Genomic DNA, 13,761 nt, shown 5'->3' on the forward strand with positions numbered 1-13,761 from the left:
ATTGCGCTGGCTCACATTCAATGGGACAAGTTTCCCTTTAGATGGTTTTGTTCTCCAGACACATTTCAGGACATCAGTGAGTGACAGATACTTATCTGAACATCGGGGCTCTGGAGAGTATCCCTGCAGCTCCTTCAGCTTCTCTTGTTTCTCTTCGACTTGTGCGCCCACTGTTGAGAATGTGGAGTTTCTCTGTCTGAACGTAGGCAGTCTGCTCTAGCCTTAACTGGCTTAGCTCACCGTTTGCTTTGAAGCAGTAAATGGAACCAATGATTCAGACTGCAGGAGAGTCATTTCTATTCTGGGAATGGCCTAAATCCTGTGTGTAACCCCGTGTCTGCTCCTTCACGCAGGCCTGAATCTGCCCTTTGGAGACTTTAAGTTCTAAAGCCGGTACAATATATGGTTAGCTCATAGTTCAATTAAAAGTAGATAAAGTCATTTTCTTAATGAAAAGACCTCAGGTATTATTATAATTTGGTTATTTTTAAACATTGCCAAATTTCAAAGTAACTTGATTTTGCTTTTATTATTTTGTTCTACTACCCTCATTATTTCTTTTGTGATAAAACACTCATGATTTGAAATCTATTATCATAACTATAAAAGTAAATTATGTTGACTTTTATATAGAATATGCATAATTTTCTTAGCTGTCTTATTTACTGCCTGTTTCCAAATATGTCTGGCCAAGAAAATACCATTTTGTGAGTTCGAGGCCAGCTTGGTCTACAAGAGCTAGTCCCAGGATAGGCTTCAAAGTTACACAGAGAAACCCTGTCTCAAAAAATCAGAGAGAGAGAGGGGGGGGGGGACCATTTGCCTTTTGAACAATAAAAAGATGAGCAAATTAGTACCACAGACTATCAGAAGTTTTAGTAGACTATTGGCTTACAGACTTTTAAAAACATTTTCAAATATATTTGGCCGCACGTGTGTGTGTAAAATGCCTTGTTAGAGACCAGCTTTTTAACAGTGGTTCCGAGGCCCTAAAATGTCTTGTTGACCACATTCCAAGCAATAATTGCTTTTTCTCAATCTACCAGGTTTAGACGACTTCTCACTAGTTTTCAAGTTTGTTTGTGGACTGAAAGGTCACCGTTAAACATCTAAAAACAATCACACACTCATAGAGCATAGCTTTCTATTGAAGCAAAGTAAGAAAAAAACATTTTTAAAGAAATAGCATAGCATTTACCAATGGCTGAAGAAAACAGCTTCATTCAATTTGGTGAGGTGGTATCTTAGATTATTTGTCTCAATAATAAATATATATGTAGTATTTTATATATGTGTGTGTGTGTGTGAATGTGTGTATGTATGTATATATTCAAATGTGCTGGCAACTTGTCCTAAAGATAGGTTCTGATTACAACTTTCAAAACTGGGTTTATTTTAAAGTCCTTAGTCACTTAAAAAATGCAAGTTCACCTACTCAGTAGCGATCAGTACAGTGGGGCCCTGGGCTCACGGCCCACAAGCAACACTTGGCTCTTCAGATCTCTCTTTTCACAGAACTGTTCCTAGAAAAGCAGGCAAAGACACACTCTCTGTGTTCTCATTTGTCCCTGCATGCTGCCAGCTACAGTTGCTGCCTTACTGAATCCAAGTTATCTGCTTATGCTCTTTCAGGGAACAAAAGACCCACTGTTTTTGACGGGCGTCACATTCCCATCCGAGTACCCCATCTATGAAGAGACTAGAATAAAACTGACAGTCTATGATGTCAAGGATAAGTCTCACGACACTGTAAGTACTTGAACTTCTTTCTCTGGGAATAGAGGGTGGGTTTTAGACTTTGCCAAGCTGTTGGACTTTGGACGCTACCAGAATTTTTAAACAAGGCTGTTTGGACTGCACTTATATTTGTCTTGTGGCTGTACTTTACTGTGTGTTGTTCAAACTCATTTGGCTTGTTCCCAGCATGGCAATTAGCTAGGGACAAAGACTTGCTGAACAGACCTATCTCTCTTTCCTAAGAAGGCTGATTTGATCTCTTGGCTTAGATATTTGCTGCAATTTTAAGCTGATCGGACGATAATTTGGGTGAAGGAACAGATTAAATAATAGTCCATTTTTTAAGATATTGTAACTGCCAAAAACTGAAGCCTGACGGTATTCCACTCTCACTATTTGTCTTCTTATACTGTGTCTAAAGAAACTATTTTTTCCTGATGTTGTTACTACCCAATGTAAGAGTTCGTGGAAACTCTCAACTGAGTCTTACTCAGCTCTTTTACACCAAGGACTTGCAAAGTCTCAACAGCCTTTTGTCCTAGATACTCCAAGATTCCTATCCAGTTTGATTTTCTTGTTGAATGAGTCCTCTGTCTTGGTTAGGCATTTAGGTGTCCTGACACAGTCCATGAAGATGTGACTTATAACTCCTGACCAGGTCCTGACGCTGCTGGTGGATACTGAGAAAGGGAAGCTGACCTTCCCCTTCAAGTATTTGTGATAATATGGAGGTCTATGTGTTTTTAAGGCAGTAGAATGATGGGATTTTAATACTCAAATATGAAGCAAGAGGCATGGAAGAGTTTTGATGGCACTTTGACCAGAAAGTTCCAAGGAGGGCTCTGGTTGAAACCAAAGGTGGAGAATGGGCTTGAAGAACCACTCAAGGGTTGAAGTGTACCCACCCCCACTCTGCCTTACTTTGGCCAAAATAACTCTATATATGTAGTAGAAGGAGCTCACATGTACTGGTAAGGTTATTTAGTAGAGGAAACATATATTAAAGAGATTTATGTATGTTTATATACATCAAACCAAAAAGATTCACTTCTTATAAATTATGGAATAAATGCCCCATTAAATGTAGGCATATTCAGGGGCTAGAAATAGCCATAGCAGTCACTAAAAAAGAGAGTTGCTTGCCTAGGATTCTGGACTTATTTCACCTACCAGCCTTGTGTTTAAGAGAGCTTGTTTTCTATATCTGCTCCTCCCTGAGGCATTGTTATAAAGAGAAAATGAGTAAATGCATGGAAACTGTTTAGGGTCCAGCATATGCAGAGACATGAACAATTAGTAATTACTATGATTGCAGTTATCATTTTGCATAATAGTTCCCCATAACAGGTAAAAGCCAAATAAAAGTCTGATGAACAAAATCAGTTTCTGTAGTTAGTAGCTTTTCTCTTAAAGAAAAAAAAAACATTTTTTTTAATGGAAAGAGAATTCTAATTCAACTGCTGTTCATGTGAATCTGACTTTAGGGCGACCACTCTATGTTGCATGGCCAGTAAGGGAGGTCTTCCTGGGAGAGGCTAATTCTCGTTCTCTTAGAAGTTGTTAGTTGCCTATAGTTCTTTATCTAGGCATGAGACCTTTCAAAATCTCCCCACCTCCATGTTTTCCTGACCATTGCTACCTTCAGGTCTTTTCTAGACAGTCATCTCTAGGAGAGACTTTCACAGCCGGCTTTCTGGTATTATAAGTCTTCCAATCTTTCTCCACTGTTTGTATTCTAAAACAGATGCAAGAATTTAGGAACATTTTTTCTTTCTATCTTCTTGGGAGTTATATATATATTTTGCTTTTCTTTTCTTGATTTGGGGAACAACATAAGAAAATGGAGATTGTGGGGGGGGTGTAAATAAGGACTGATGGGTTATGCACAAGTCCCCAACTTCTTCCTTGTCCCCACAAACTTCTGGCAGTTGAGAGAAAGAAATGGGTGGAAAATCACCCAGTGAAGAGTGAGAGAGGAGCTGGTTCTAATGGAAGGTGGGCAGCCATGTTGCATCTGTACCGGGAAATAATGATCTGAGGATGTGAATGGAAGACAAGAAAGGGGAGCAGAAACAGTTGGCTTCACATCATCACACACATAATTAAAGTCAGTCCTGCTGCAATGCCCGAGTATAAACAGAAAGGACGGAGATTGTGAGCAGGGTAGAGTTTTAGGAATATTATGCTTCAGAAATTTAAGTTTGTCCCCAAGAGTTATGGCTGCTAAATTTTAGAAATATCAGAGGTTTCTTAGCTACTTTTGTTGTCTCAATGGCAAAATACCTCATGGAAGCCACTTAAGGGAAGAAAGGTGTACTCCTCACTGTTCGGGCATACTGCCCTTCAGACCAGGGAACCAGAGCCATAGTGGCGAGCAGCTTTGTCCAGGGTGGCAGGAATCCTCAGCATGGCTTTTCATATCTTGGCAGAATAAGAGAGAGAGAGAGAGAGAGAGAGAGAGAGAGAGAGAGAGAGAGAGAGAGAGAGAGAGAGAGAGGAGGGAGAGAGAACTGAAGTAGTAGTACTGGGTTGTAATCCCCAAAGGCCTACTCCTACACTTCTAGTGGTCTGTGCCTGAAGTACATGTCCAAAATGTCCCACAATCCCCAAGATCTAGGGCCCTAACTGGAGCAGGGTATTCACACACATGAACCTGTGGTATATAGTTCACTCTGAAACCTTAACACAGTATTAACCACCCAAAATGTCTTAATCTTCTACAATCCCGTCTACTTAAAATGCATGCATTTATTAATCCTCCACAGGTAAACAGCTCGCTTAGTCATCCGTTATACTTTCTGTTTGCTTTGTTGTGAAAACTCATTCTGTGGATTCCTTTAAAGACCTTCTTCTTTGACTGGCAGGGTTCTTATGTTAGCGTATTGGGTGAACTGGAAACTCTGGCTGTAGAATAAAATGTGGGAAACTTGAACATATAAGAGATGCAGCCGCTGTCGTTCACCAAATGCTGTCAACTAAAGCAGAACCTGTTCCTTCCTGATGATGGAAGTGTGAATAGAAACACAGTTCATTAATATGCTAATAGTCCCCAGAGATACATGCAACACTGCATCTCTTCCCACCATCTCTTGAGGTTCCCTTTGGGGTGGGGAGAGGAAGTAGGTGGGCTATATTACAGCTTATACGTGTATAACAACCTAAGTGCTTTAGAATCTAATATTTCTAGACAAAAGGAAGGAGACTGAATTTGTGTATGTTTGGGGAGATTGGTGATTATATACATATATTTTAAAGTATTTTAACTATGGTGCCAGCAACCTTTAGTCATATTAGACTTGGAATAGTCAGGTCTTCTTGATTCATTTGGCCGAGTCCTCTAGTGGGCTGAAGCCGAAGACTTGGTTGCTTGTGTCTTCCTGTGGAGTTTATCCTTGCTTAGAGCTAACCCGTCGGATACATGTGACAGCTCACTGCTTTATGCTGCTTTGCAGACATACTTTGTGTTAGATGCTACTAGAGAGAAAAGGTGATCTTCTCCTCTGTGTGTTCTTGCAATGCACACTGTTACCTAGCTGTTCTTACATTCTTCTGATCAACTGGACCTAAGGTTGATTACCTCTGACTCCCGCAGAAACACAATTAATCTTCATAACAAACGTGAGGAGTCTGACTCTTGCTTCAGAGTGACTGTTCCTCACCTCGTTCATAGTGCCTTCTGGGACAGCTAGATGGTGACTGTTGGGCTGTGAGCTGAGGAGGAAGACGGGAACTGTCAAGATCATTATCAAGACTTTGTAATATTTTGGTTCTTCCCTCATTATGAAAAAAAATATTTTTCTGAGTGAATGGGTTGTTCAAATATGCCGCTGCTTGGTAGGGATCTAATGCCTGAAATAGAAATATATGGGCTAGGTATAAAATCTCCTGGGACCTGAAATGTATTTTTCAGAATGTTATTTACAAAAATCAGCCTCAGGGACAAGCAGGTAAGGCGGGTCTTTCATATTACTGTGGAAACTTCTGAGCAAGGAGAAACTTGTGGCAAAGACTATCAGTATCAAAAGTGGTTTCTCTTCTTTCTCATGCAAGCTGGGGTGTTGGAAGTCACTGAACGAAGTTCCTTCTGCCCTGCTGAGGAAGGTTGTCCAATCAGCTAGCGTATGATTAGGTCAGAGCATTGCTTCTACCTGTGGTTGAAATGTGAATTTCTGCCCTGTTTAGCAGAAGTGTTCACTGACCTGCTTTTTGCCCTGGAGGTAAACAATTCTTTGCTCTATCTAAGACTGAATTAGTTCATAAGAGAATCTGGTGTGTAGTGGACACTAGACAATCCCGTGGTTAGGAGATATAGCCTACCTCAATTTAAAAACCGCCAGTCACTGCTCTAACTGTCCACTAAAGCCTTACAAAACATCAACAGCACCAGCCACAGTGCCTGTAAATGTATTGCTTCCTGTGTTCTCTGCCCCAGGTGGATACAGTTAGTACAGATCAATCCCTAGACAAAAGGACTCTGTTCTCTCATCTCTGGTGTCTGCACTGGCTCTCTCCGAACATTCAGTCTAACTAGTTAAGACACAGACCCTGGTATCAGGGAACGGCAAGAGGCGGAGGGAGACAGAAGGCAACTGAGACTGCCAACCACTGAAACTCTCTTGCGTGCTCCATGCGTGCTCCCTTTCATTGTCACAGCAGTCCCTTAAGCATGCTATCACTGTGCTCACCCTGAAGATGCAGCTGGTGTCTGGAGAATTTCAGCTCTCCAGGCTCGGCTATAGTGCTGTGCTACAGGCATTGGTGGTTAGCTCTCCTTCACTCCCCCCACCCCACATGGTACATTTCCATTTCAACAGATGTGTTAGGAACACTCTTGTCATAGAGCTTAAAAGCTTATTATTTAAAAAAAAATCAGTGTTCACAGACAGGGAAAATATATAACCCAAATAGCCCAAATTTTAGGCACTTATAACAATCATATTCATATACACATATATCAAATGTTCGTGTATATATTTGATTGACATTTAGTTGTTTCTACTATTTGACAACAATGAATGAAATATCAGATATCTGTGCTTTTATTATTTTTAATATATACGAAGGAGCATAATTGTTAGATGACAGGGCAGATTCATATATGTATGTATGCATATGTATGTATATATAATATATATAACTATCCATAAAGGAAAGTAAAACAGTGGGTAAGACTATTTGTGAAATTTTTAAATTTATGGCCAAACTTTTGTGTTTTCCACTTGACCTTGTTTTTCTGTTTGTTTTGTGTTCTCTCTCTGTGGGCCTGTCAACACACCCCTTCTCTCAGGCTTGGCCTCTGGGAAGGCATGGTTTACAATGGTGCTAGAGATCTACACGGAAGGGGTTCACGTGCTTCTAGGCTTGCTACTCTTTCGAAATGAGTTTGCCTCCCATGAGCCTGATGAAAACTGTCCTGCGTTCAGAAATGGGGTGCTTATTTTAAATTATTGTAGGCTTTCCATATAATAACATGGGTGGGTATAAAATGATGAGTTTATTAGTGACATATGCCCACGTAACTTCTACCTAAGACAGGATAGAAACCATTCCACTTTTTCCAGAAAATTCCCTTGTGTCTTTATGCAGCTAACATTCTATGCAAGCTCAGACAACCACTGTCTCATATTGGCATGACATTTATTCTTAAAATGTATGTGATTGAAGTAGTATGGAATGTTTCATCTATGACTGATGACTTTTGCTCAGCATGATGTTTAGATTCATTCATTTGCTGTGTGAATCAATATCCCATCTTTGTTCTTGCTGAATTGCATGCTTTTGTGACAGGCCCCAATTTGTTCATCATCTCTTTATTGATAGACATTTAGGTTGTTCCTAGTATTTGACAACGATGAATGAAACATCAGATGTTTGTGCTTTTATTCTCTTGGATATATACTGAGGAGCATAATTGTTAGATGTTACGGCAGATTCATGTTTACCTTTCCTAAAACAATGAAACTGTGTCCCAGGCCGCAGTTGCTCCTTGCTACCTGACATTGCTGGTTCTTTTACTCAGCAGGAGTTCATCAATTGCATTTTCTGACGGCTGATTATATTTAAATCTTTATGCTTATTGGATATCTTTACTACTGAAGTTTACAAGCCTTCTGCTTTTTCAAAGTGTGCTTTTGTTATTGTTTCTGAGAGTTCTTTGTATACTGTACAGACACATGCTCTTGGTGAATGGCTGTGCTGCAAGGTTGTTTTCAGTCTGCGGCCTAACAATTTCTTTAGGATATACTTATAATTTAAAGCTGAGATTATTATTTTTTTAGTTCAAGGTTAGTGTTTCTTTTTTGGAAATTGTAATAAGAACACTGAAGATCTCCCTTCTAACAAGACTCTGCGTAACCTGACACTTTAAACTGCAGTCTCAGTGTGTACGCAATCTCTAGAAACTCTTCATCATGAAGAAATGAGACGTTATGCCTAGGAACTAGCAGGCATTAGCAGGTCCTTGATCACTGCAGCCCTTGTCCTCTGCACCACAGTTTATCCCCCTGGTGGTGAGAGCTTGCCAGCCCTAAACTCCTCAGAGAGTAGAGGTACAGTGTTTGTCCATATGAATGAGCACCTATCACTTAACGTAATGTTCTCAAGGTTCATCCATGTCTCCTAGGGTGGACTTTCCTGTTTTCTTGAGGCTAAATGATATTCTGCCACATGTATTGATCACTGTGTCTTTATCCATTTCCTGATAAATATGGTCTGTTTCTCCCTGGCTGCTATTATGACCAGCACCACAGTGACCCCGATGTGCTGATAACTCTTGGAAATCTTGATTTCACTGAGTTGGTACGAATAACTACAATTGCTGTATTATATTCATGTTTAATGCTTTCGCGGAAGAGTCTAGAAAGGGTCCCTAGCAATCCCTAGATTGCTATTCTATTTTGTTGGATGTGATCCTGGGTTTTCTGAAAGGTTTCTGTAATACGGGTTGCTTCTTAGTGTCATCAAGGTGATAGTCCCTTGTCCACATTTATGCCTTTGCCTTTCTACACCTCTGCATTCCCACCTCTGTCTTTGTCCCCCTCTCCACAGCGTATGTGTCAAGTACGTCGTGTTCTGAGTTACTCTGTAATGACTTTACGAGCCCTCTCCTGTTCCTGTTCTCTCTGTGGCTCCCACCTCTCTCACGGTGCCATTCCCGATCATCTCCTAAAGGGTCTTGTTAGTTTCTAATTCTGCTTTTTGTCTGTTTGGGACTTCCACAATAGAAGGAATGATATCGATTGGATATCCTGTCATTTCCCCCAGTTAAGATAAATGTTACCTGCATAGCGCAAGGCTGCCTCTCCACGGTGGAATACTAAGAATATGAAAACAAAGTATCTGAACCCTACTACTGTCAAACTGGCAGAGGGAAACTTGGGAAGTTGCAGCACCTGGCACCTAAGTGTTTCACTTAGGTGAGGTGAGGCGACTTCCTGGTGTGTTTCAAGAAGGTGATCCATTTATTGCTAGTGATCACTTGAGGAGGGGAGCATTGTCCAAACTGTGTCTACCATTGCCCTACGTTCACACAGCATTCAGCAATGGCTGTTGTTTTAGTTGTTCACCGTTGTCTACTTTTGAGTAGCAAGCATTTTTTTATTGTTGTATTTAATCGTTATGAAAGAGTGTTAGGAAGGCTGAGGGTGCTGCAGGAGTTCAGAGACTGAGCCTGTCTGTCCTTAGAGTGGAGTCATGCATCCTTCCCATGCCGGGTTTGAAGACAACCTGCATGGGACCTTAGAAATATTTTCCATCTCTCGTCACGAGGAAGTAGGATGTCAGGGCAAGCTTTGAGTAGAACCACACATCCCTCACGCTTTCATTCTTTCTTTTTGAAGGGGTAACGATGCCTAACGTCACACAAGGTCACACCACGTAAGGCAAACACTCTCCCACCGAGCTACATCCCCTGGTATGAGGTGTTCTTTCAACCAAGCCCAGTGGTTACTGCAATGTTCAAGAAATCGCTGGCACATAAACAACATGACGGTAAAATACAATAGTTCCCAAGTCTATTTGTGAATGCTAGTCAAGCTGAATGCCAAAACCCAATGAATGTTTGTAAGCCTATCACCAAACTTCAACTAAAATAAAGGCATAAAATTATAAATTGGCTAGTATAGACCACAGGAGACCTAGGTAAGAAAGCATCTGCTTGAACCACGTGAAGTTATCTTAGGAAAACTAGAGCAACCCAGTGTCACCTCCTCTGTCAACTTTGCCCGTGTTGTTAGTAACTGAAGGAGAAAATTTGGTGCAAATGAGACATTTAATGATGTGTCTTTGCTTATCAGATAAATGGATTATAAGAACATAACAAAAACATTTACCAGTAAGGTCTAATAAATCTTTTAAATAATTAACTAGGGAAATCCACTCACTACCAGGCTGGCTGCTATAGTTAATGTTATCAAACTTTTTCTGGAAAGCTTGAGCAATGAAGAAATTCCTTATACATATGAAGGCAGGGGCTAACCCTTCTCTACTAATCTGATAGAAATCCAAGAAGCTTCAAAAGACTTTAATAAATAGAGACCATTTATTGGTAATAAATAAAGACCATTTATGTGCTAAGCTGCCTATAATTGGTTGGTGATGGGCTGTCTTAGTTACTGTTCTATTGATGTGAAGAAACAGCATGCCTACGGCGATCCTTATAAAAGAAAGCATTTAATTGGGGGTGTTTGCAGTTTTAGATGGATAGTCCACAGTCATGGTGGGAAGCAGACAGGCATGGCATTAGAGCAGCAGCTGAGACTTATATCTGGATCCACATTCAGCAGGCAGAGAGAGAAAGAGAGGTAGGGAGAAGAGAAAAGGGAGGAGGAGGGGGAGGGAGAGCGAGAGAGACTGGGCCTGGATGGATTTTTTTGAAACCTCAAAGCTTGTCCCCAATGATAGACCTCCTCCAATAAGGCCATACCTCACAATCCCTCTTAAACAGTCATACTCCCTGGTGACTAAGCATTCAAACATGTGAGTCTATGGGGGCTATTCTCATTCAAATCACTACATGGATGCTGGAGGAGAGTGGTGTCAGAAGTCTGGGGCAAGGGAGATTTCCTGAATTCATGTGTGGCTACTCATAACTTGATGCTCATTTAAGATTTATACGTAAGACTATATGGCATAAAAAGAGAGATAGAAATAGATATGGAGGATTATTGCAATTTGAAACTAAGAGCTTAATCTCTATTATATGAAAATTGCTATGTGAAAATTTTAGTAAAAATTGGACAATGAATTAATGAGAAGGTCTTCAAAGAAGTAGATCGGGAAAGTACTCCCATAGTCTTTGGTTAGACACACAGACTTGGAGAGGTAGACGGCCAGTGTGTTATAACACTGAAACACTCTGCAGGCCATCTTGGGAGGGCTGCAACAAAACTGTATCCATATAAAATGCTGATGGAATGTGTTTTTCATCTTCCAAAAGTAATCTTTGGTATCCTTTAAAATAAAAAGTGCACGTGCATTTGCTTCAGCCATATTATTCCTTATTATCAAGTCCATCGAATCAAAATCCCAAGACTTGAGGGCAAATGCAAATGCTCGTAACGCAAATGCTGTGATGAATCTAGCTCCTCACAGTCACGGGGAACTGTGGGGAAACTAAGGTACAGCCACCCGACAGGACATCATGAAACCTTTGTGAAGGAAGGATGGAGGGCATGTGTTAGAGCTGTGGAAGGGCAAGCGCCAGAAAGACTGTCTGGGATCAAGATGATGCAGAAGCCATTAGAAGCCCCATTTAAATAGCAGTATTATTTTCTGAGGCAGATTCTAAAGTAGTGCAGGGCTGGCCTTACATTTTCTGTGCAGCTAACACTAGCCTCAAATTCCTGATCCCATGTCTCCACTTCCGAAGTGTTAGGGTTACTGGTGTGAGTTGCCATACCTGGCTATCATGTCCTTTAAAATAGCTAATTATAAAAAGTGACTACATATATATGTGTAATTGTGTGTGACAGCTATGAATGTGTAGAAAGATATAGGAGAACCCATACCATAGGTAGAATGGAGGAAAGGAAGTAAATTAAAAAGTGAGAGAGAGAGTATGAGATAAAATAAAAGCAGGATAAGACAATCATGGTAGTAGATTTTTTTACTTGAAACAAAAACAAATAAATGAAACCAGTTAAAGAGAAGGGTGTCTTTTCTATTGTCCTGTGAAGAATGCTGTTTTCATATTCTGAGGTTTCCATAATTAAGGCTGTCATGCTGGTACCTTCACCCCATCCACACACAGAGAACGGCCCACTGTGAACTAGTGGAGCTTGCTAGCCCGTGTGGGCCTGTGAAGATAAGAGGACTTGTCATCAGACGCAGCCCAAGTGCACCGAAATCTGTCACTGAAAATACCCCAAGGCTGGTCAGAGTCGAGAAGGACGAGAACGCCCCCCCACACACACACACACGCACACACACACGCACACACACACGCACACACACACGCACACACACACTTCCTGAAGCAGGTGAAGACTCTCGGAAGTTCTCCTGGGCTGTCAGCGATCATGAAGCCTCCTTGTGCTAGTAGAGTCAGTAAACTATGATCCATTCATGATTCAGAGTGGATCTCACATCATGTACCTGCTAATTAAATCATCTGACGCCCGACCAACCTGTGAGGTCTGTGAGGGAAGCGGGAGCCCTGGGCTGAAGAGCTGGCTTCCAGTCCGTCTTATTTTTCCTCCGCTCTGGACTTTTGGCCTGCTCCTCTTATCTTCAAGGTTTCTTCAGCTGTTGACACATGCCTGGTGGATTAGCCCCGTATTGTCTGCCTAGCCATCAGTGCCGTATCTGTCTCCACTGCAACCCTTTGGGCACAGCTGTCTCTGTGGGCGGATGTTTGGTAAGCGTGCTGTTTGATGGTTGGTGAACCCTTAAAGAGGCCTGAATGTGGGCAGTGGGACATGTGTCTTGTATTAGATACCGACTAAGGCTTGGTTTTGCAAAACTGAAATGTGATAACATTGCCAAAATATTTCTTCTGTATTGAAAGGAGCAGCCGTTAGTTATTCAAAAGCTTTCGCTGCTCCGGCGAGGAATAGCTCTTAATCACTGTAAGTTTATATACACAGCACAGTGGGAACAAAAGGAAAGTCTAAAGAAACAGAGGCTGCTCTTGGAGTCCTTTGAATGGAATGATAATTGCAGCCAGGTTAGGTTAAATGGAGGTGAAAATTATGTTTCAATGAATGGAAAGGTCACGTGTGGATCAGGAGAAGGTGATGGCCCGTGCCTATGAGTGTAAAGGGGCATCTGTTTCCACATCATAAAGATTTTGTTCTCACCTGGTCATGATCTCGGTTGTGTGAGTATCATGCATGAAGTCAAACTGTCTTTAAGGTGTGCTCATTGAGGAGGGCACGAAACGCTGTGAGGGCAGTGGCTTCTTGTACCACGTCCTAGGGAATTCCGTGTGTGGGTATGCACTGACATTAGTCTTTCATACTAACTGTGGCATAGTTCTGAACCCTGATAAAGACTTGCTTTTGGAAGGTGACTTAGGGATTTATCTAATGAGACATGTAACTTATTATTTTTATATGGTATATTGATTTTTTTATATTGTCAGTTGAGTTTTTGAATAAACTATTGATAAGCGTATTATATTCAACTATAACCTCATTTTGCTTCTGCTTAGGAAGGATTGAAGAAATTGTTTAAGCTGGTACACTGGTTTGTCATTCTCAGATTTGAGCTGAGAAGGAGTGGAATTTACAGGGCTGCTTTCTCAGGCCTCAGAGCAACAAACAACCTGAGGCCTTATCTCAGAAACTCTAGTCTGTAGTTTTGGTTCATATGGACACAAATTTTAGGTATGAATCTATACACTAATATTCATGAGTTGAATGTGTATATGTGGCAGGGGTGTTAGGTACAGCTTTAAATTTAAATCCAAGGCTCAAGTTCATTTATTCCTGAAAAAAGGCGCCAAGATATGCTAGGAAATGTTACTGAGAACCTAACAATGTTCTTCATCTGTGCAAAGAACCTTTCCATCTAATGTGGGCCACA

At 41.0% G+C, this 13,761-nt stretch overlaps 1 protein-coding gene across 12 annotated transcripts in view; it reads left to right on the plus strand.

Moving 5' to 3' along the window:
• Positions 1-13,761, plus strand: part of Inpp4b (inositol polyphosphate-4-phosphatase type II B) — a 757,204-nt gene that overhangs the window by 410,180 nt on the left and 333,263 nt on the right. For all 12 annotated transcript variants that reach the window (XM_075976561.1, XM_075976565.1, XM_075976570.1 and 9 more), the window contains one exon: positions 1,633-1,749. In XM_075976561.1, the coding sequence (XP_075832676.1) occupies positions 1,633-1,749 (117 nt within the window). The remainder of the gene's footprint in view (positions 1-1,632; positions 1,750-13,761) is intronic.

This window comes from Microtus pennsylvanicus, chromosome 6, assembly GCF_037038515.1.
Source record: "Microtus pennsylvanicus isolate mMicPen1 chromosome 6, mMicPen1.hap1, whole genome shotgun sequence".
In the NCBI taxonomy this organism is placed as follows: Eukaryota; Metazoa; Chordata; class Mammalia; order Rodentia; family Cricetidae; genus Microtus; species Microtus pennsylvanicus.